Source organism: Rattus rattus, chromosome X, assembly GCF_011064425.1.
Source record: "Rattus rattus isolate New Zealand chromosome X, Rrattus_CSIRO_v1, whole genome shotgun sequence".
NCBI classification, from domain to species: Eukaryota; Metazoa; Chordata; class Mammalia; order Rodentia; family Muridae; genus Rattus; species Rattus rattus.
The window spans coordinates 33,032,604-33,057,257 of NC_046172.1; the positions used below are offsets into that span (position 1 = coordinate 33,032,604).

General features: G+C 40.4%; 1 protein-coding gene across 7 annotated transcripts in view; it reads right to left on the reverse strand.

Annotated features, from left to right (window-relative positions):
- Positions 1-24,654, reverse strand: part of Sh3kbp1 (SH3 domain containing kinase binding protein 1) — a 347,694-nt gene that overhangs the window by 151,241 nt on the left and 171,799 nt on the right. For 2 of the 7 annotated variants that reach the window (XM_032890004.1, XM_032890002.1), the window contains exons 5-8: positions 14,178-14,307; positions 13,588-13,644; positions 6,274-6,348; positions 2,632-2,837 (exon numbers count right to left, since the gene is read on the reverse strand). In XM_032890004.1, the coding sequence (XP_032745895.1) occupies positions 2,632-2,837; positions 6,274-6,348; positions 13,588-13,644; positions 14,178-14,307 (468 nt within the window). Of the gene's footprint in view, positions 1-2,631; positions 2,838-6,273; positions 6,349-13,587; positions 13,645-14,177; positions 14,308-24,654 lie in introns of those variants that run through there. The other 5 variants (XM_032890006.1, XM_032890003.1, XM_032890007.1 and 2 more) reach the window with 3 other exon arrangements.

Here is a 24,654-nt window from a genome sequence, read left to right on the forward strand (position 1 = left end):
TTTTCAATTATGTGCCTGCTCTAACTGTTCCACCCAGCTCCCTTATTCTACAACTGTCTGCAATCTCCAAAGTACACGCTAATACATTTTGAAACATTACACCTTCCACAAATACTTATGCTTCATATACAAAGAGTGGAACAGGGAGTAGAAGAAACAAGGGGTCCCCCTATAGGGAGATACAGACAGGCAGATGCTAGACATAGTTAGGCAGAGGTGATGCTGTTTCCAGATCGATTAGTCAGACACAACCTCCAGGAGAAAAGGGGAAAGATAGTAATATCTTCATCTGAGATGGGAAAATTTGTGGGAGGAGAAGTTGTTGGGGTTTGGATAAAATGACATGAACTAGAATCTCTAGGTAGAAATGACAGGCATCCCATTTTTGGAAGAAATGTGCTCCAACATAAACTTGGGAGTAGCTGGCATGAAGACACACATACCTATAGTCTTAGCACTGGTGGGGCTGGGGAAGTTGCTTGAGCTCAGGAGTTCAAAGGTCATTCAGTGAGATCTCACCTCAAGGCTGGGGAAATATCTCGGTAGTTAACACCAGCCACATAAGCAAGAGGATTGGAGTTCAGATCCCCAGGACCCTTGTAAAAATTACCTGGGTATGGTCACTCTTCTGCAATTCCAGCCTCAAAGTCCAGAGTTAGGCTCTGTAGAGCATGCTGGCTATTAAGATTTGCTGTATCTCGGGCTGGAGAGATGGCTCAGTGATTAAGAGCACTGACTGCTCTTCCAGGGGTCCTGAGTTCAAATCCCAGCAACCACATGGTGGCTCACAACCATCTGTAATGAGATCTGGTGCGTCTGCAGACAGCTACAGTGTACTTATAATAAATAAATCTTAAAAAAAAAAGATTTGCTGTATCTCTAAGCTCTGAGTTTGACTAATAAGCCCTGACTCAATGAATATAGTGGAGAGAAAAGAGATTCCTGATATCACTATCAGGCCCCTTCACATATACACATGTGAACATACATATAGGCATACTTACACACACAAGTAAAAACATACAGAAAGAACAATGATCATGTTTGAGACTGATATCATAACTCAATACATTATTGTCAGCTCAAACAAATATTATTAATCATAATAATAAATCACACATATACACATCATGCCCCCTTGATTGAGTCAATGCTTGTATTCTTTTCAAATACTTGAATAAAGTGGAGAAAGAACTCCATCCATCATTCCTTCTCAACATGGGTACTCACTTTTTTTTGTGTGGCTACTTCACAGAATCTGAATATGGCCATGGGAAACAAAACTGTCAAGTTCAGACACTAACGACATAGGCAACGTCACATATCAATAATTGAAAAAGAAAAAAAAACTTGTTTAAGGACACTTCAACAAAGTTAAGAGTTTATGTGAGGCATGCTCAAATTTCCTCCTATGTGCCTTTTCTCTAAGGGACTAAATGTCTGAAATGCCCCACACCATAAAAGCTGTTTCCAATGCTTGGTGGCACTGGGGAAGGTTGCTTGGGGCTGGGTGGATAGTGCAGGTTCAACAGCTGCAGATGCTGATGCAGTCTTTAAGTGTTGACCTCATTGAGTAATGAAAACCACAAGACAATGATAGACGTGAATTAGAAATGTTGCCAGTGTCCTATCCCAAACCTGCTGGCACCAGCATCAAAGCAAAACTCTTAAACACTAAATCAAATTAACAAACATTTCTGAAACACAGCATGAATATAGCTTATTATAATTTGGAAAATTCCACAGTATTTATCAACTCCTAAGGAAGGCTATGATGCTCAGAAGTGTACCACAGTAGACGTCAGCAGTAGCCACAGAGCTATGGCTCTGGGTGTGTTGCCATAGCAACCGCATACTCAGCAGCAACATGCTGTCTGCTTCTCACCAGCCCAGAACCAGAAGCAGAAGAAAACAGCTAGCTTCCTGATGGGAGCAACCCAGGGAGTCAGAACACAAAGTGTCTCTATCATTTGCTCACACGCACACAGGAGACTTCCTCTCAACGGTCTGAAATTCTCTCTACCTAACTCTTAGGGAAAAAATCCACACGAATGCTTTTCTCCACTATAAAAACGCAACGCAACCAACACACATGAAAACAAAGCATTAGAGAGAGATTTTGGAGGAGGGTATCTGAAGGCTTTCAGGGTCATATATTTAGCTGGAAGGGAGATGGAGAAGTGCTGAACCATTTGAAAAGTCATCCCAAGAAACTTTCTTTAAAGGGGATTTATATAGATGAAGTTCTATGTGTTAGACCTGATCCCCAGAGTAGTACCATCAGGAGGTTGTAGAACCTTTGAGACGTGAGACCTGGTGGGAGATCCTTAGGTCACTGACCTTAAAAGAGATTATAAGATTCTAACTCTCTCCCACTCTCTGCTATCCAGGTCATGAGGTAAGCCATTTTGTCCTACTAAGTTCTTTATGTTAAGCCATATTTTGCTATAGTCTTGGAAAGCTGACCAACACAAGAGAGTGGTAAGTAATCAGCAGCAGGGAGAGCATTCCTACAGAGAAGGGGAACTTAAGTGTTGGGAGCGGTAGCAGAATGGCACGGATCAGAGGCACCAGAAACCTCTGAGGTCAAAGCTCCGTAGCAATGAAATCAGAAAGAAATGTCAAGCGTACCTTTTCTACAGGCAGGAAGTCATTTTCCACTTCAATCGACCTTGGTCTTAGTTTAATTGGCTTGTCTTTGAAAATATCTCCAAACCCCACTCCTTTAACTTTCTTGGGCTGGATAGCTGCAGTTGCCACCGTCCCATTGGCGCCTTCAGACTTGGTACTGCTTGAGTCGCCTCCATCACTCTCGGAGCCTGTGGTTTCTCTTAAGCCTGTTAACAGTGGGAATGGGGAGAGAGAGCTCAGAAATCAGCCAGAGGCCACAATAAAGAACTTCACAGCTGGCCAGAAGCCATTTCTCACAGTGTGCCTGGGCTTCTGCACTCAGAGTGTTGAGTGTGCTGACTCAGGCTGACTCTGAGTTCTGTTTGGTCTTCCTACCCCAGATTTTCATTTTAAGCAGTGAATCAAAATAGCTTCTCAGAAACTCTACTTTCTTTGCATATGTGACATTTCACATGCTTAAGCCAAAGCCTACTTCAATCCAAAATTTTTCCATGGCTTGTGTAATACCAACCCTCCCTACCCATAGCTGATCTTCCCACTCAGTCACTACCAATACTGTACCTCGAAACTCTCTGATTCATGTCGATTAGAAATTAGCAATGGAAGTATCATTTTCTAAAGGGGAACTGTAAAGCTACGAGTGATTTAAACAAATTAGCAATTAAATCACACAATATCATGACTGCCAATGACTTAAATCTCTTTGGATGGCTTCACAGGGAATAAATGCATGCAGGCATGTTCCTCTAAGGAAGCATTAAACCAAATTTGACATTAAGACAGCATTTGCTAGCAAGATGGCGGTGCTTGTTAATGATAGGGAGAAAAAACTGCCTTCCCAGAGGCCAGAATCCCAACCCCTGGGTTCTCCTTCTTCTTCTAATACCACCATCTTTCCAAAGCGGAATCTGTTTCCAAAGAAAACACTGGGAACATGACACCCTCCTTTGAACCTCTTGTGCTGTGTGTTGGAAGGTATAAATAAAAGAGTTATCAGCAAGACAGCATCAACATTTACCTCCCCGGATGCTTTGTCCCTAGGCTCTGCCCACACTCATGGTTTTAAAACAGAGACCCTATTTGAGTCTAGTTAGTTTCCTTTGGTGTTAGGACATTAATTATAACAGCAAAGGGCAGGTTCAAATGATATTTTTGGAATAATAAGTTTTGTCATTAAACTGCATCTTGAAGGTTCTAGAAATGTAGGGTAGGTAGCTTTTTAAGTATTCAGTCTGTATCTCCTGATCATACAATGCCTTAAAGGTGAAAGAATGCCACCGAATTTCTTCCGCTAGTGGCCAATTATACATTGGCTTCCTGTGACCACCTAGTCCATACGAACAATACCCCAAATAATTGTTCAAACACAGTACCAGAAAATATTGAAGCTATTTAAGCGAAGAAGTGCCAGAGTGGGAAGAAACTTAAATGCAAACTGGTAAAATCTAGAAAGGTTGTTATAGATTGCTAACAACTTTCAGATTCAAACCTTAGAACAATGGTTTCCTTTGTTGCTGCCATTTTCCATAGAGCAGGATTTCTAAGCCAAAAGGGTGGGGGAGGAATAAGGTTGCTGGTACACATTTTAATTAACTAAAGCATGGCATTTGTGAGCAGAAACACAGGACAGAAGAAGGAGGGGGCCAGCTGCACATTATAGGACTGGATTGGAGTGTGCAAACATGGTGAGCCCCCTGGATTAGCTATCCATTTGTGTGTTTATCTCCTCATTGTTTCTGGGAATACTCATGCTGGAGATATAATTTGAGTCTAAATATTGTGTCATTTCCCTTTAACATGTTCTTATTTTGCTGTATTGATTCTTTCTATGTGATAAATGGCTTGCATATTCTTCTCGTGTTTGGAAAGAACCATTGAGGGTGAAATAAAGAAATAGTAGGAAGAAACCATATCACCCACCTCCCATCACCACCACCACCACCACCACCACCACCACCACCACCACCACCACCACCACCACCACCACCACCACCCCATCATTACCACCAGAAGGCAACAGGATGAAAGGATTAGAGTGTATCTGTTTTGGTTCTTCAGAAAGAAGTCAGGGGGGCTCTTCTGTGGTTCACCATTAGCTACAGCCATAATCTGGTCTCCCTGCCATTCTAATTTCACCAAGTTTCCACTTATAGAGATTCGCTGCCTTCAGGCTCGTTGTAATAAGAATGCATTAGTCCTTGTAAGAAATAATCTATTACACAGAGAATGGACGCACAGTCACTCAGCCACACAAGCATGACCTGGGAAGGAAACACACGGCAGAATTTTTTTTCCCCAGAAATTCTGGCATCCTGGCTCCTTCATTTTTAAGAATATAAATTATAAAGCTAAATATTTGCATTGATGGAATAACTCAAAACTCTAGTTCTTTCCCTTTGGAAGGGAAAAAAAGTGATTTAATTTTCATGTGTGTTGGGTAGACTTTTAGCTACTTGTGCCTAATATGTATATCTTCCTATAAAATATCCCCATGTCATCATTCAGAATGTTAGGTGGCACGTTCAGGCACTTCAACCTACCAAGTGGAATGGAGGCTGGGGCCAGTTTAATGAAGGGCACATCACTGGTCTCTGATGAGATAGTGCAAAAACGCATAAGGGTTTGGAAATGACTTTTGCATTTCGGCATTATGCACTGATGAAACTTCCAGACCCATGGACAGGGCAGGGCATGGAGGTGAACAAGGTCAGATCTCCCCACTGAGCACAAGAAACACACTGCATGCTAAGTCATATGCAGGGAAACTGTGCATGTGTTCAGAGTAGAAAAGAAAGAAAAATATCTTCACTTCAACCATTTGAGGCCAATTCTGGTGCTCGTGTCTGAACTTCTTTTATCACATGCATGTGATAATTCATGGATATGTGTGTATATGTACCACAGTGGATGTTCTTCCCTCCAGATGAAGGCAGAACGAAGCCTCCTAAACTTTGCTTCAGTCCCGTGGCTGTCCACTGTGGTGCGATTCACCCTAGCTGCAGCATTCATCAGTTCTTGACGGTTTCTAATTGTAGTGCATATACATGTGTAGCGCTCCTGATGTAGCAAGAACTGCTCTAAGAGCACCATGAAACTAATCCATACATGTTGTTTCTTCAACTCTTGGCAGCCTAATTTTTACAACACGAAAGGCTACAATGGGCCCTGCCAAAAGAAGTCTGCCGTGTGGTGATTAGCTGGATGAGCAAAGCAAAACACTGGATCTGGCATGGGCTTCCATGCCAAAATCTTCTTTCTTTGAGCCACGCAAATGACAAATGACCAATTTGGAAAAAGCAGTAACCAGGAGGCGTTGATTTCTCTACCAGAAGCCATCTCCCACTGCCATGACAAAGGCTACTGCTTCCTTCTCTGCATACATGGTTCATGCACACATGTCATGCATGAGAGAGGCAGAAAGCAAACAAGAAAGCACCAGGAGTTGGTGGTGAGAGTGCTCGTGTAGCACACGCCAAGGAAATGACACTTATTGTTGGCAAATAAGCCCATGTCCTTGGTTCAGAAAGTCACACAGACACTTGGCATAAGCACGGGCAGCTCAGGGAAAGCGCAGCTGCATCAAAACCCACAGGTGTCCAGATCTTAGCTTTATGATTGCCTCCTGCAGTTAAGGTCACTCACTGTAATAGCGTCTGTGGCCCTCCGTCTTTCCCGGTGCAGCTCGGTACAGAATTGTCCCTTCAAAGGTAGTCTTTCCTGACAGTGAATGAGAGAAGAGAAGGGGAGAGAAAAACAAGAGAGGGGACAGAGGGGAGCAAATGATGGCAAAAGAAGGAAGAGGAAGAGTCTTTAACTGAACTTGCCTTCAATGACGCCGTTGCAAGAGCTTCATCCATGCAATTAAAGACCATTAGGTAGAGTTTAAGAATATTACAGAATGAGCCCAAAGTCCCCATGTGACCATAATGGCAAGAAATACCCAGATTTGTTGCTTGCTTCTCAAATGACTGACGTGATTTTTATGGCCAGTTAAAAATCTGGAAGCCATTTTACATTTTAACTTAAGCGTAGGAAAACCTCAATTAATAAGAAAGAACCCAATTCATAGGATTATTCCATTAACTCAAGCACAGTCTTCTCTTCGGAGAGTGTGGCCTACACATAAAACAGATCTGGCCCTTCTGCCTCTGTCATTTATTCCTAGAGCCACACAAAGTAAATGCTGATGTTCAAGCCCCAGCATTGTAAACATGGCGAGGAATCCTGAGAACATTTACTGGGCTCGGTGTGGCTCAGTAGTACATTACTTGCTAAGTATTCACAAGGCCCTAGGTTTGATCCCAGCACCACAACATGAATAGATTTGTCAAGGCACGATAATAACAAACTACAGGGAATATTTTAGTAATGAGATTTGAAACCAATACTAACATGAGGGGATGCTTTGGGTTAGCACCAAGGAGATATATATATATATATCAACTTGTTCTTGAAACATCTTAATTGAGGTTTTGCTGTGTCAATAATGAGTCTGTTCTTAAGCATTGAGGACAGGGGACTCATCCAGCTTCAAATATCATATTTTGATACAATATTATACATAGGACTGAACATGTAGCTAAAGCCCAAAGAGCACAAATGGACATATTGCTCCAGTTCAAGTATACACATACCCGCCCACCTTCCCAAAACATATCCATGCGCACGCGCGCGCGCGCACACACACACACACACACACACACACACACACACACACACAGACACACACAGACACACACAGACACCACAGACAATATCACAAGATGGTAAAAATGATTTGAAAAGTCATCTCAATTAGTAAATGTATTATTAAAAGAAATAAGTTCTGTTATAGCTCATGAGTTAAATATTCAAACAAGGGCCCTAGTGAATTGAAAGGTACAATTGAACTAGGTTTAGAAACAGGGAAGGTACCTGAAGGAGGAAAGAGCAACTCCTCTAACTCCTCAGAAACTCTCCACTGTCACAAAAGGAAGCCCAACAGGGTCACTGTCTAGGCCTTGTCAATTCCAATTCATGACACCAAATAAGAATGATCAGATCATTGTAAATGGATGAGGTATTGTCATTCCCATGTGTAACAGGAATGGTAATACGCCCTGATTTGGAAATCGGTCATTGTGGGCTTAGGTGCTACAGTCATTAGAACAACAATAAGAAAAAGTGTCAGGCATTCAAGTCACTACTTCTGTGTAGGCTCAAGTGTATGTATAAGCAACCTCAGCCACTCAAGAAGCTGAGGCAGGAGGGTCCTAGAAACCAGCTTGGACAACATATTGAGTCCCAGGTCTTGGGATACAATGAAATACCACATCTCAAGAAAAAAACTTGCTGTCTATACAAGAACAACCTAGAGAAGCAACAGAGTTTTGCAAACCTGCTTCTTAAGACTCTCTGCTCTCCATGCCAAGATCTGAGCCAGCAAACAGCTAGTTTTTATTTGAGCATATTTTTACTCCAAGGATGGCACCCTTACTCCTAAAGCACAGCTGCTGGTGTGAGAATAGGCCCACTACAAATGAATAAGCAGCAGTCTTCTCAGTGTCAGCAAAATGGAGATAGAAAAGAAAAAAGTCAATATTCCAGTGGTGTTCCTGCTTTCATGTGCTCTGCCCCAGAAGCGAGTCTGAATATCCCAGTGGGAGACAGATCACTGTTCAGATATCTGCATTGTCTGCCAAGCCTATCTGCAAGGTCTCCCCTGCCCACTGGCAGCAAGACAGTCAGAGAGGTAGCCTGGGATAAGGCTGGGCAAAGCCTCACAGGCACGTCACCTGAGTGAGGAGCGAGAGACAGGCAATGAGTATGTGCAGTGTTTACCTCGTTGTGAGTGAATATTGTGCTATGGCCATTAAATATTAGTTCTTGGAGGCAGCAGCATGATGGAGGGGACAGGTTTTTAAGTTTAGACGTAAAAGCATATGCTTATGTTAGCTTCTGACTTTGCCTGAAATTCTGCTTTATCTATGGGGTTAACTGCCCTTCATTGCTAATTGAACACAGAGAACCAATGCCACTAGAAACAGAAAACTAAAGAAGAACACTAAACGGACTAAATACGTAAGAATACTAAAAACACACTGAAGCAGAAAGAGGTCTAGTGATACTGTAGAAAAGAGTGTTTCAAGATATGTTGGTATCATGGAAGTGTTTTGCCAACCTTTCTAAGATGCCCTTTTATATTTGTCTTAGCTTGACATGTCACCAAAGTACCACAGTCTAAACCTTTTAAGTAGGAAATTGAGAAAATAAGAGCATCAATTCAAATAGAAAATTGTAGTTACATACAAAAATACAACCTTCTCTCGCTCAGATGATTATGAAAACTAACTGAAGCTATTCCTGTAGCTATACGGCTGTCTTTGGGTCAGGGTCTCATCTATCTTGCTCTGGCCTTAGACTATCTAATATGCCTGAGGATGGCCTTGAATTTCTGATATTTCTGTATTCATCCCCACAACACTGGGAGTAGACTATCGTGCCAACATAACTAACTTATTCAGTGTTGGGGGTCAAATCCAGGACTTCATGCGTGCTTAGCAAGCATTCTAAAAGAACTCAGTTACATCTCCAGTCCAAGGATTTTAAAAAGTAATAATTATACTTTTTTATAACCCTTATTTGAAATTTAGCAGTATCAAAAATGTTAAAAATTCATATATATTTTAAATATGAGGCGAACACATACTGAAATGGGACCATAGTTCAGATACAAAATTTGTCATCGCTAAGTCCAAATAAATTCTACAGGGTCAGGATAATGTGTGATGAAAACATTTGCTGATTAGCTCCATTTCACATTATTTAGTCAATGGGAATATATGTATAATTATATGTGAAAAGACAATTAATCAACATCTATGATTGTGGTAAGAATAAACCCAACTTTAGTCAGACTTGAAATTCGCCAGATGTTCCATGAGAAGCTGATTTGTTTGTATAATGGTGGTGCCACCATGTGTGTAGAAAGCTGCCATTTTGGTCTCCTAATGCCTAAGTCAGGGCACAGCTGAAATGTCATCACACCAAGCATTCGTGTTGTTGGCTGACAGCAGGCTGAATGACAGGAAAATTTCTGCTCACCCACAGTATCATAAGCCTGTCTATGCTGTTGATGCAAACATTTCTGTGCTCTGTTTTTGAACATGTGATTTTATTAAATGCCTTTTTGTGTGTATTTATTGTGATACGTGGAAGCCCATTTCACGCTTTAAAAAAATAGTCTTGTTTGGTACCAATCTGTAAGCCCTGTCTGAGTAATAATGACAGCTACGTTTAAAAGGAAAGACAGTCAGACATGATGAGTTTCAAGGTGGAACATCTAGTACGACCTAAAAAGATGTAACACACACACACACACACACACACACACACAGACACACACACACACACACACACACACACACACACACACACACACACACACACACACACACCCCTTAATCTATTCACATCCCGAGATCTAATTAACAACTTACAGAAAGGGAGATTAAATGACAGAACAGTGATGAAACTGTCACAAACCAGACAACGGGAAACTACTAGAAAGAAAAACTTAGCTTCCTTAGCAAATAGACTGCACAGAAGGAGGACCTAAGAAGGAGGTAGAGTCAGAGAATTTGAAACATGTCAACTCATCACTGTGTGTGTAGTTTATTAGAGGAAAGTGAACACTGGCTCATGTTTAATTATTTAAGGAATCACTGTACATTTTGTGTGCATCTGGTAATGGTACTTAAGAAACCCTTTTATTAACACATATTGAAATATTTATCAGCGAATTATATAATACCTAGGATTGTCTTTAAGAATGTGTAGAGCCATACCATTAATACATTAGCCACAATCTGAGAACAGGTACATGTGGATTCATTAAAATATTCTTTTACTGATATTTAAATCATCCATAACTAAGGACTTATCAAAATCTTTTTGAAAATTAAATATAAGGATGGAAAAATGTTTTTAAATTTAAATATGCAGAAAGTTTTTGCTACCACTTAGCTGTGGACAAACCCATATGATTGTTAAATCTCTCTCCGTGACAGAGCGCATTGACCTGAAGAAGGATCTACGAATCAACTGTCATCTGTAAAAGTGCAAGAAAATCAAGTTCTATCAATTTTTTTACCTGTCATTCAAGATAAAAATATTTCCTTGGAGTAATAATGAGCTCATGAAGAATTTATTAAACACCTACTATGTGATACGTAGTCAATGGAATACTTGTTTCTAAGTACACCACCAATGCTTCCTCTATCAGAGGCATCTATTAATATACAAATGTTAGAGCTTCAAGTATTATTTGCAAAGTATACATGTAAGAATGCATGCATTTAAGGGGAGGAGTGTTTTTGTCTATGCGTGAAGCAAATATGTATAGGAATTCACTGGACACAATGCTCTCTCCATAATTAGGTTACAGATTTTAGCTCTAGTCACAAAGAAAACCCTCACCCTAATGTCTGGTAGCACTTAAAAGGATATTTATATGATATCACTGGAATCTCTAATAATTACCAATATGGTAGGAAGATTAGGATTTAACTCGGCTCCAAAGTCATGTATTAATTAAGCAATCATTATGGAAATTTTACAAAGAGTATAAAGTGGGCTGGCCCAGCTAAGACTCTGATGAAGTACACTTTGGCTCATACAGAGAAGAAGCTAGAAGCTGTTTACACACCAACCATACTTAGCATCTTTCAACTGTAGGACAGACACAAATATGCGTTTACTGTAATTATAGGAGCTGTAATCACTGGGGAAACGTGGACGAAGGTACACATGGATCTTCCCTATATAGTTCATGTTTATCTTTACAACTTCCTATGAAATCTTAATTACTTCAAAACAAAAAAAGGTTTTTTTTTTCCAAAAAAGTAAAACATATCCAAAGTCCTAACACTATCTTCTGGTGAAAAGTACAATCAGACCATTCTAAAATCAAAGGTCCAACTTGGATGCATGCCATCAGACTCATAATCTCTGAAGCAGTGCACTCTGCTTACATACATTTTAGGATAATCCTACTGATGAAGCAAATCACCAGTGTGGGCAGGTACTGAAAACACTACCATGATACTAAAAGATGCTACTTCTCTCTTTCAGGGCACGGTTTCAATTCATAAAGCAAAAAAGACATTATTCTCACAGCTACTCTCCTACGAAGCACTTTTGACTACTACTCCCCCACGTCACCAGGGGACTGGACTCTCAAAGGCCAGCTCCTGGGGACATTTCCTGAGCTTCTGGGGCTCTGTATGCCTCCTTCCTGCAAGGTGAGTTGACTGCAGGCAAGGTCCCTATCTGCACTTCATTTGTCTCTGACTCCTCAGGGTCCCAGGGAACATCTTAGTAACTCCAGGAGCTCAACAGAGGTTTAATTAATGACGACTAGAAGAAGGAAATAAAAGAGAAGACAAAGGGAATGGACAAATACAAGCAAGCAGAGCCGGCCATATTGGGTCCTGTTTTTCTTCACTGTACACTTAGGAAGATTACAGCAAACACTGTTTTGTCTGTTTTGTGTTTATCAGAAACATTCATCCTTGTTAGAAAAACATACTTCTCCAGAGACCTCAAACTCTCTCAGCAATGGACAGCTGGATTCCACACAGCTACAGAAACTAATAGGCAGTTCTTGTTCTGAAAACAGATGCCTAGTAAATGAGTTGGTGCGAGGGGTAGGTAAAAGACAGCCAATGATTGAGAAGACCATCCCATGGTATAGTTTGTTTTGATAGTTCCCAAAACTATGGGATGTATTCTCCTGAAACTCTTTACTTCTGAGACTATATAGCTAAGATCAGGTAACCCCCAAGAGGTCAAGAGTTTCCCCAAGATGCAATCCCCAATCTCCCTCTCTGCATCAGTAAAGGAATTACAAAGTAATTTTAAAACACAGTGGCCATGGTAGCAAAGAGAAAACAAATGGCTAAACATTAACAGGTCATGTCCCAAGTCTATCATACCAAGGAGAGCTACCATTTACTGAGGACCTTCCTACATGAGGTGGTTTATGTATGCTATTGCTGTTGGACCTTAGATTTTATTTCCTCATCAAAATAAAGTTATAATATCCCTCCTCCAAAAATTTCCCCTAAAAACAAACAAACAAGAAAAACATTTAATTTACAATGCTCCAGAAATTCAGTATCATTAATGTAGGACCTTGTTACCAGGCATGATACTATTCTAGTGTCTAAAAGAAGATTCCAGAGCAGTTAATACTCTACTGTGGATTGGAGGGAGGGGCAAAAGAAGCTTTCACTGCTCAGTTCACTGAGCTGGCCACATTAGTGGAGAGTGCTTGTTCCAGCTCATAGAAAGTGACAGGATTTCGTCAGTACTTCACTTGTCCTGAACAGCCATCCCAACCCTTCACATCCAACACTTGAGGATGGAATGGAATTTGGAGCAGGGGATTCTCAAGTTTCATCAGTGGAAGGAAGGGATCCTGCTGTAGCCACCAAGTCAACCAGCCAGCACAGTTGTTTCTATTTGTGGCTGGCTGTACAGCCCAAAACCACTGCTGGGACACTACCACCCCCCCCATTCACCCAAAACAAAAAAACAAAAACAAAAACAAACAAACAAACAAAACAAAACAAAACAAAACAAAAAACCCAGAAATAGCTTCAACTTCCAAACATTTGCCCAATTTAACTACTGGTTGAATAAAGGGATATGAAGCCAATAGAAGAATACCATTTAAATTAAAAAAATTTTTCAATGGAAAGTGAAGCTATTTGAGAATTGTTTTGGTAAGACTGGGTAGTCCTCCTCTTGTCAGGAAAGAAAGTCAGCAAGTAGCATCACACTACTAATGACAGAGCTGAATCTCCTACAACACTCATGCCCATGACCTTGCCTCAGCACAGCACAAGATAAACACAGATGCCCACATGGGAAGTTGGGTTAGTGACTGGGAGAACAAAGCTTCCCGGTCCTGACCTTTTGCTCCATGAGCTGGAAAGGGCAGCAGAGAAGCTGGAAGGAAACCTTCAGGCCCTGGAGAAAAAAAGACCTGAAGTTTGTTCTCACCATTACAAAAAGGAACCACTTCCTCATCCAAGGGGAGGATGAACTATCTTGTCATATATTCAATGGAACTGGCATGCATTTATCTTATACATAGTACCTTGCCACCAATAATCGTTAGTTTTTCTCCTAAGTTCTTCCGAGAACATTGAGAAATACAGATCATCTCATTGCGTTTATTTCAAAAAATAATTACAAACTCACTGGGAAAAGACATCCTAGAAGTTTAGGGAAGCACAACAATATGTGCCACCTGTGAGCCAGTGCTACCATGACTGAGGGCTGGTACTCACTTATCCAGAGACATATAGAATATATAACTCTAGATCACAACTATACAGTGATATACTTACTAAATCATAGCGGGCTACGGTGCAAGAGCCAACAAAACACTCACAGGCTTTTATCACACCCCTCTGGATAGCACCACAGTACATAAGGGAGGCTCGGACACAGCCCATTGGTCCCTTCCCTTTCCTGCTCAGTATGGTAGACATCCTTACTTGACTTGGAAAGCTGCTCATCCTGGGAAATGCCAAGCTCATCCGACTCCCCGGACAGCTCCTTGATGAAGTTGGAAGGAAACATTCCAGTCTTCCCATTGAGTACGCCTTCCCACCATCCTTCCTCCACCTGCATGAAGAGGACAGAGGTACAAGGTCACGTTAGACATGTCTCCTACTTACATGGTACAGCGCAGAACTCACACAGAAGAGGGATCCAATGCTTTACCTTTACCAGGAAAACAGAAAGCAGGCCACATGGTCTTATGATTCAGACAAGTAAGGGGAGTTAATGTGGAACCCAACACAAACATCAAAAACTAACACTTCATTTTAGTCAATTTCTAACTGAAATTTGGCATTTCCTTTTGTTATGAAAGTAGGTAGTACAATTGTATTAGTAGAACTAGTTACTTATAGGCTAAACCATGAATAGTAAATCTATTATATCAGAGATGCCATACTTTAAAAATATCATTTGTGCTCATTGGTCCTTTGAAATGTACCTGCTGGGGGACATTGCTTACTTAATGTGTTAAGAAGCTATCAAATAGATTACTACATCAAAATTTTCTTTTGTTTGATGTGTACTTCACCAGAGTTACTATGTAATTTTATGTGTTTTGTTTTACGAAAACCACTATTAAAAAAAAAAAAACCCTGTGAACATAACCAGGCATGGTCACACACATCTGTAATTCTAGCACTCAGGAGAGACACAACAGGGAAGATAAACAGTACCTGTGAGGCCAGCCTGGGATGCCCAGCTAGATGACATGGCTGGAAACATGGCACCTAAACAAGGACTTGTCAAGCAGCCACAAGGTTTAAGTAACACTGTCAGTACCACAGACAAGCAACAGACACACAGAGGAAGAGTTGGGGAGGAGGACAAAGAAGGGAAGGTTTCCCAAGATAACTAAAACTAGGCAAGAAAGAACTGAATCAATTTTCAATTAAAGAAAAAAAAAAAAAAACAACTCTGAGCTGAGAACTTGGGAGGGTAGAGATTTCCTGTGGGTTTCTTTGGGAATGTGGGGAAAGGGCTGGAGTATCAGGAGGCTGGAAAGCTGCAGCCCACTGAGCAGGAAGTGGAAGCTACACCAGAAAAGCAGGAGAACAGACAAGGTATGCTCAGTTTTGAGGTATGGAGTTGTCTTGACCAACTAGCTGAGGGCAAGTGAAATGAGAAAAGAGAAGTTGCCTGAAGGATTTGAGATGGATCTACCAACAGCAAAGCAGATGTCTGAATATTTAGTTGGCTTCCTGGAGAGAAAAATAAGGTCATTTTGAGGACGAGTATGTATGACATTACCAAAAACATGTGGGACAATAGAAAAAAGCTAGAAGCTTTAAAGATTTTCTATATGTATATATTACCAGTGCAAGCCAACAAGCACAATTTAAGAACTTAAATAATTTAAACAAATAAAAAAAAGAAACTAAAACTCAAGCTCGGTTCAAATTCTACCCTGAAACTTAGCAGTTATGTGAACTTACTCATTTTCTCCTGCCAAATTAAATCCCCCCTTCCATATCTGTGTAACTGAACTGATAATTCATCTCACGTGCCATATTTAAGCATGATCTTTGTCTCTGTTAAAGATATATATATATATATATATATATATATATATATATATGCATTATGGTTCTTTGCTAGAATTTGGAAATGCAGAATTATATGTGACAGTGTTTTCTTAAGAAAGTGACAATGCACCAAGATAAGGCTAGCAATGCAGGAAAAAGAAAGGAATTAGCACAAGTCAACCTTGTTACATCAAGTTGAGCTCACTTATATCTGGAATGGTAGAAGACAGGTTTGAGAAAAGATAAGCTAAAATGAAGATAGGCCATTAAGAAATTAGAAGCAGTAGCTAAGATTAGGGGAGGGAGTTCAGAGCATTCCAGAAAGGAGAGAGGACTTGAGGAAGGCCAGAGAAAGGAGGCAACCAGAACAATACCTTTACAATGGTTATTAGAGAACTCATAGGGTGCAGATTTGTGGAGTAGTGATTACATTTGCATGGCCGCAAAATCTTAAAGGAAGAATACACACAATAGCATCTAGGTATGGCTGTCATGATGACTACTCAGTATCAGTTCACTGTACCTAACATCCTTTCAACTGACTAGCATTTGCATGCTTCTATGCTAATTCAATTGATGCATATTATTCCTTCAAGAAGGCTTTGATAGGATTAAGATAGTTGGAAGAATTCATTGCAAGTCTGCATATCAATAGTCACAGGATATGTAGCATGGGGTCCTTATGCTAGTCCTGAATAAAGAGCAGTAAAATGACCTCCTTCCTGTCAGGAATCACAAGGCAAGGGGAAAACCAAGGGCAGGATCCAGAACTGAGTGATCTGTGACACAATTCCTGGCAGCAGAGGGAGGCTGAATCAACTCCATCTATTCAATCGTCTGATGATGTCTGAAATATTCATGTTCCCAATAAGCAGCTCTGGTGTGAGGTTCCAGGAAAGCACTCCTGATGTGTAGAATCAGCAGCTGCCTACTGGGAAAACAAAGGTATCTTCACCCTGCCACACCCCCAGATGCCAGTATCACTGTCATTGCACAGCCTGGGAGCCTCTGGGCATACAGCAGAGGTATATCATTAGCTACACAGCAAATGGAAGGGTCCACAATCAAACCATTGCTCGTCACCTGGGGGATACTCTTCCAATTGCAGCTTCCATGGACACAAAGGGTGTTTCTTTGTGACCTGAGCCCTTCCTGGGGGAAAACCTGGTACCAGAATCACTAAAAGCTATGTAATACAATCTCTTCCTACAGCCTGCTGCTTTAGTCTCAAGACTGAGCCTGGAGAGAGGAGAAAACATTATCCTTATATCCACACTAGCTGTCTTCTGAGATCATCTAGTTGAATTTCCTACATAAAGACAAAGACACTGGAGCCCAGAATGATGATCTCCCTATTAAGCACATTGCCAACACATTCATGACAGACAAATCATTCAAAGAAATCCTCTATGACAGCCTATCAGGTCCTGATTGCCTCATAAAAAAGAGGAGTGTGTGTGTGTGGGAGGGGGGGTCCTTCCTATGAGGAGCAGAAGGAAACAAGAGATCCTGACTATGCTACCATTGTTCCTAGTCAAGTCCTGCAACACAAAACCTGTGTGGCCATTCTAGTGATGTCAATATTTACTAAACAGTTATCCTGCACTCCCTTAGACCCTAGGATAGATTCATTAGTGATCAAAACAGAAAAAGATCCCATCTCAGAGTTTGAGAAATGGCCCCATAGGTAAAGTGCTTGCAATGCAGAGGACTTGTACTGGACCCAATACCCATGTAAAACAAAACCCAAACATGGTAATGTACACTAGTAATCCCAGACTGAGGGATCAAGGACAAGAGGATGTTTGGAGTTTGCTGACCAGCCTCTCTAGTTGAACTGATGACCTCTAGGCTCAGTGAGATAGTCTGTCTCATAAAATAAGGTAGAAAGTGATTAAGGGAGATACCGCCGGCCATCACATTCAAACCCAAGCATTCCCATGTGCGAGCACATACACATCCATCATGGAAAAATTTCTAAAACAAAAGAGGAAAAACTGCACAGCATGCACACCTTCTGCTTCGAAATTAAGATGGCCTGTATTGATGCCTCTGTATTTGAACACAGAAAAGGAAATGTGTACCCTTGCTGAATAGAATATATATAATTAATATATATCTATATATATTAATATATATCTATATATTAGTATAGACTAAAGGCTTACAGCTTCTCCTCACAGTAAGAAAGTAAAGGGAGATGCCCACCTTATTCCTATGCCTACCCAATCCCAATTGATCATCATTTTTCTGTAGTTCCTTGATCTGGGCTAAGAACAAACCCTAGTGGTCCCTCCCTGTGGCCCATGTGGCTGACTTGAGGCCCCCTTACTGTGCTCCAAAGCAAACCCTACCAATCAATAGCTCATAGCTAGGAGCAAAGCAGTTTACTAGTGCTGTTTGAGAAAAGCCGAGTACAGTTTCCATCCCAGCAGAATTTCCATGCCTTTACAAGAAATAGCCTTTAATGGGTTGGTTCAGCACTCAAGGAAGTAAGTTCTCTATTTTAGCCCTATTGGAAACTGAGGAAACAACAGGGTGATTTCAACAGTCACCCTCAGCTGTGCAGACATCGCCTACATTTGCTAAGTAGGGAAGATGTCCAGGGATGAAAGGGTGAAATGTTTTCTCCTGGATATTTAACCTGTTCTGAACGAGTCCTACGCAACACCCTTGATTTTTTTGTTCTTTACCTGTCAGTTGTACAAGGAAGGGAGTAAGAGTTTACCAAATCTAAAGCCTACCTAAGACTTGAAGCAGCCACACAGAAAAAAAAAATCCACTTAGGGTTGCAATCACTGTTTTCAGTCAGTGACTACTGTGTTATTCAAATCCCCTTCAGGAGCACACTAGGAGAGTAAATTTAGATGGAGCAGGGCAAGAGGTAGGAAGAGATATGCAGAAGCCAATGAAGTCAGTTTCACTATTTCAAGAGCAGTTTTCTTAAAAAAAAGAAAGAAAGAAAGAAAGAAAGAAAGAAAGAAAGAAAGAAAGAAAGAAAGAAGAAAGAGATAAAAGAAAACAGGCATATAAAAATCTAAGGCTTATACTTTAACATATCCAGATCCTTCCTCAAATTTTTCCCAAAAATAGGGACTAGGGAGATGCTTGCTCTACAATCAACGAGGATCTATGCTAGAAGCTCTACAACCCAAGTAAAAAGTCAGACAGCATTCTACATAATTGTTAAGTCCAACATTTTAGGGAGGAGACAGCAAGGTCCCAAGAACTCCCTAGCTAGCTGGCTAGTCTAGCTAACATACTGTAAGCTTCTAGTCCTGAAAGAGACTGTCCCAAGGCAGCAAGGTACAGAGTAATATTGTCATCTGACACCCCACTCTGGCCTCCACATACACACCCACAGGCATGCACACATGAACAAACACATCCTTCCCCAGAAGGAATTACATGGAAATTTCAATAGTAGTGCTGTTTCCTACCTATGGAGTTGAAAGTAGTTTGCAAAATGGCACAACATTAGAAAAATAAAAGACTGTTTATCAAGTTTCTTTAAAGTTGAGATATAATTTACAAGTCTTAGGTCAGTTTTGAAAGCTACGTCTCTATAAACAAACAGGTTATTTTTATTACTTCAGAAAATTCCTAGGTGCCCTTTCCCAGTCAATCATTAATCTTATTGCAAGCTCTTTTGATTGGTTCTGATTGTTCTACAACTTCATGTAAATATACAATGGCAGTTCAATTCCATGAACAGTGTTTAAAAATAAACTTTGTTTCTAGAGAAGACATTTTTCTGTCAGTGGAAGTAGTGAAGAAATATTTAAAGGGGTCACTTCCTGAACATATAGACATACATTATTTTTCATTGTAGTTGCTTTAAATAGCTGTCTCTGTGGAATAAGCATTATCTAAGTACTGAATTCCTTGTCGATAATTTCCTCTAATTCCTGTGTAATTCACTGCTTTTTCTAGGTAGGCTCAAAGAGTCCATACATGCAGGAATGTTCTCATCCCTTCATCCCTTTTCTTTGAAGAAAGGAAAAGGGGGGCCTTCAGAAGATAAATTCATTGTGTAATTGACAAGGAAACAGAGTTTTAAATAGAATCTCTGTATAAGGCTTATGCAAGACAGAGCAACATCCTTGATCTTCAATAGGTGGCTCAACACGCTTAGACCGCCAGCATTCAGGGATTTGAAGCAAGAGGATTTGAAATCCAAGGCTAGCCTGGACCATGCCTGGCTATGCTGAAAAATAAAGGAAGGGGAGAGGATTTGGTTTCTGGGAGAGGAGTGGTTCTCAACCTGTGAACAAAATGATCCTTTCACAGGAGTCACATATCAGACCGCCTGCTTATCAGATATTTACATTAAAACTCATAACAGTAGCAAAATTACACTTATGAAGTGACAATAATATCATTTATGGCAGGGGGTCACGATAGCACGAGGAACTATATTAAAGGGCCACAGCATTAGGAGGGTGGAGAACCACTGTTATAGGGCTTCTAGAGGGATCCTTCAGCAGAACGCCATGGTCTCCCCCTTCCCAGCAGTCACAAGTATTCTACAGATCCCCAGATTCCTAAAGAACATCGATAAGGCCTTCCCATCATTCTAACTTGGAAATATGAACAAAGTGGAAACTGAACAAGTAAGATAACCTTTCTGATGAACCAAGAGAGTGCAAGTTTTGTCTTGCTACCCTTTCCACGTGAGAACATCACCTGTGGCGATGCCTGTGCCTTAGCAAAAGCCCAGAGAAGAAACCTTTCAATGCTATGCCTCCTTGAAAGTTCAATGGAGGCATCCTGTAGCTTTTCTCTGTTCCTGAGTGGCACTTCTTTATCCTCCATGAGCAACTCGGGCTTTCGCTTCCTCGTTCATTTGTCAATTCCGTCAGCTGTCACTCTTTTTAAAAGAGTCTTAGGTTCTTGTAGTACTCTCCACGACCAAACTGAGCCTCTATCTGTATGCACATCCCGTTCAGTGAATCTCTGAGTGTCTGTAAGTAGCTTCACTCATGATGTAAGCATTTAAGTATTTAAGAAATTTCATAGTTATGCAAATCTACCAAAAATACTTTTTTTTACACAGTTGTAGCCTGCTCTGTATGCTGATGCTTCAGATAGAACTACTTTCTTTTCTATACTTGGTGTTATTTGACTTAGGGTTCACACAGCCTGGGACTACCTTAAACTTACTGTTGTAGCTAAGGATGCCCTTGAATAACTGATCCTCCTACCTCTACTAACCAAGTACTGGGGTTTCAGACATGCATCATGACACCTAACTTACCTTCTCTTCTAAACATAGCATCCCTCACCATGGTATGAATGCTTCAGTACCTGTATAAACTAGGAAAACAGATGTATTCACCACCATGTTAAACAGAGGACAATTGTAGAACAGCCTGAGCTGACTAGTCAAATTCCAATACTAAGATTTTTTTCAATTAACATGTCCTTTAAAATACAAAATGGGAGAAAAAACTTGTCTCTAAAGTAATGCAGTTTTAATAGGGGAAAATGAAGGTATGCTTGGGTCACCTGTTAGCTGATCAGCTTTTAAATAGATGCCAGCAATTTTTAGTGTATGTGCTGTGAAAGAGATCACTGAACTTGACTTCTCTTCTGCAAGAGCGAACGTTGGAGGATGTGGCCATCCACCCACACAGAGGTTTATCTGCCCGAGTGAAAGCTTTGAAGCATTTCAAGAGCCTGCTTAATCAGAGATGAATTGATCCCATCTCCTTTTATGGACATATGGAGAAGAATGCAGACAGTTTTTGAACACGCAGCTTGTCACCTTTGCAAACCACAAAGCCAGGTGAGGCTTTAATTCAGAATCTGCATCCCTCATTGGCTAGCCTGACTGGGAACCACTGAGAAATGCCTGGAAAATTAATCACAGATAAAGGACATGAAACCAAAAAGTTCAGAACATTACTCAAATAACCACTTTGGGAGATTTGGTGAGACCAGCCTCATTCAACTTGGGGGGCGGGGTGGGGCGGCGCTCCTTCCTTGGACTCCAGATAACTCAGGAAAAAAAAAAAAAACCAAACCAAAACAGAAGCTCCAAGGCAGTCCTCAAAAATAAAAAGGGAAAATTCCAGAGGATCACAGATTGTGCTACTAGTAACCTTGTCCCTACAACATGCTTGTTTATCTTCATTGAGAACCTCACTGGCATTTCTCTGTCCTCTCCGCCCTGAACCAAAATGACCCAAGTGTATATTCACAACGACTTATTTAAAAATCACAATCTGGGGGGGGGGATGCCAATCAATCTAGAAATTTAGAGTTTACCACTCTCTCCAAATTGACAGCTTAGTTGCTTTAAATTTGCCATGATGGCTTTTTCTTACAGCCAAACTGGGTGTGCCCCAGCCAGGAGGCAGAGGGGGATGGGAGGCTCTTTAGCACGACCTCCACTTTGTCCACTCCAGGACTATCCCTTGCTCTCTTCCTTCATCAAGGCTGAGGGCTGCAGGCTGGTAGTTGATGTATGCTAAACAAGGGATCTGTTATTTCTCCTACAGGAGCCCAAAGTTATTTCTTTCTAAACCTTTTAGGCCTACCAGAGGGATGTGCTTGGCTGCATAGTGCAAAAACCTGGGCGTGTGAAGAGAAAGTTAGTGCAAAGAAAGAATAAAGGGAAAAGTGAAGGTTAAATAAAAAAACAGCTGCCAAGCTTGGGGTGGGGCAGGGCTGGGGAGCTATAGAACATCAGGACAGGATATTTCCTTTGCTTCATTTACACTGTTACTGATGCACGATGAAGACATCAGTGCAAGTCATAGACAAAAGATCACAGATGCACAAAACAAGGAGCTCAAAACAGCAACACATGCTTATGGAAAAGACTTTCGCCACATTCATACCCACATATACATACATACATACATGAATAAATAAATATTGAATATAGGCTTGACCTAATAGTATAACATTGCATTGAACATAAACATAGATTGTGAGTATTTTAAGTATTTTAAGTTAACATTAGATATTAAGATACACATATATCATTTTAAAATTTCTGTAATTCAATTGTTTTCTAAAAACTAGCTCACATGGTCAAGATCCTAAGAGCTGTCTGTCAAGGACAAAAAAAAAATAGGTGTGCATTATCATGTGTATAACCCAACACTATCGACAAATAAACATCTAATATATACATGTACGATATGTTATATTTTTAAATATTACTTTTATTTATTTATGTTTATGGATGTTTTGTCGTCACATACAGCTGTGCAGGCTTAGCATCCTTGGAGGGCAGAAGAATTCACAGGATCCCCTGGGATAGGAGTTATGGATGGTTGTAGGACATCATGTGGTTGCTAGGAATTGAGCCCAGGTCCTCTGGAAGAGCAGCCAGTGCTTTTAACTGCTGGCCATCTCTCCAGCCCCAATATGTTATACATTCTTTAACAGATTGGTTGAATCAACAGTATCACAAAGCTCTTATTGTTTTCTTACCTTCATCTGTACCTATGACTTAAAGGATTTGTTTACTCAGAGCGCTTTTCTTTTCAGTCTAGTCTAGTAGAATCATAGAAGGGATGGCTATAAGCCTATTACAACACTCATCATTAGAGAAAAGGACAGATCTTTATACACTAATAATGGTAAAAAACAAAAACAAATCTGTGAGATCTCAAAACAACCAAAAGAATGGAGAAGTTTTTATATGATTTTTTAAAAAATATATTAAAAACTAGCCTTTCAGACTCTATGTTTTCTCCCCTTTTTCCAGATGGAGGGAACAGCAAGTTCAGTCTAGAATCCAGGTACAAATGAGCAGAAATGTATTGCAGGTGAGGGTCAATGACTTATGTTCCTCTCCAATAGTCCCTTTCCTCACAGCTGACAGGCAAAAGTGTTCCATATTTCTCAATGTATAGGTCATGTGTCTTGTTCTTGATTTGTGTTCTGAAAGCATTGTTATGAGGGTAAAGGAAAACCATTTTCTCTAGCAAGGCCATCTTCAATTCTTGTTCCCTTTCCAACCTGGATCACATGTATATAGATCCATTTCACATGATTACATCCTGGTGTCTGCAATCTTATGTTCCAATCTGTTCGTTTATCTTTCAAAATAAAAGCAAACCCCTGCTTTTATAGTTCTGTTTATTCATGTACTTACTCAGCCAGCATTTGTCAAGGTACATATTAGGATTCATGCACTATTCCAGGTACCTCTAACATACCGACACACAAAAGCACGGTCTTTTCATTTTACAAAACCCTCAGCTTAGAGGAATATGGCCAATAATTATAATGAGAAACATCATAATAAATACGCATTTAAAGAGCTTTGTGTGAGCCATTTTAATGGCTTCATGTCTTCTAGCTAGATAATACACCTTAATTCTTTCCCTTGATTATTTTTCATTATTACAAACACTGCTACAATTAACGCATTCCCCGTATGCATTTTTGTTAACCATTTTCTGCAGATAAATTCTTAGGAATGAGATCAGAGTCATAGCTTTATTCATATTTTATAGCTATTGACATACCTGCATATAAATATCATAAAGCTATACAAATTCACCACCTATGCAGGGCATTGCCAACAGTCCAACCAGTAAATATTTTTTAGTGAGCTGAAATCTACTAATTACTATCTTAATTTACACTTGAGTAAATAGCAGGGTGGGATATTTCCGCATAGTGAAAATTTTTCTCCATGGTAAGACATGGTAATACTCAGAAGTCTAAGGCAGCAGGAAGCCAAGCTTAAAGGATTCACTGGGCTACCAAGAGAATCCTTAGCTTAGAACAATAAAAATTTTTAAAAACTACTATTCTTCCTTATGGGATTTATGTTTATGGCAAGTTCCTATGGCATTTGGTATTGGTCTAACAGCTCTGTAATATTTTTGTTCATTTTTGCTTTTTAATATTGCTCTGGCTG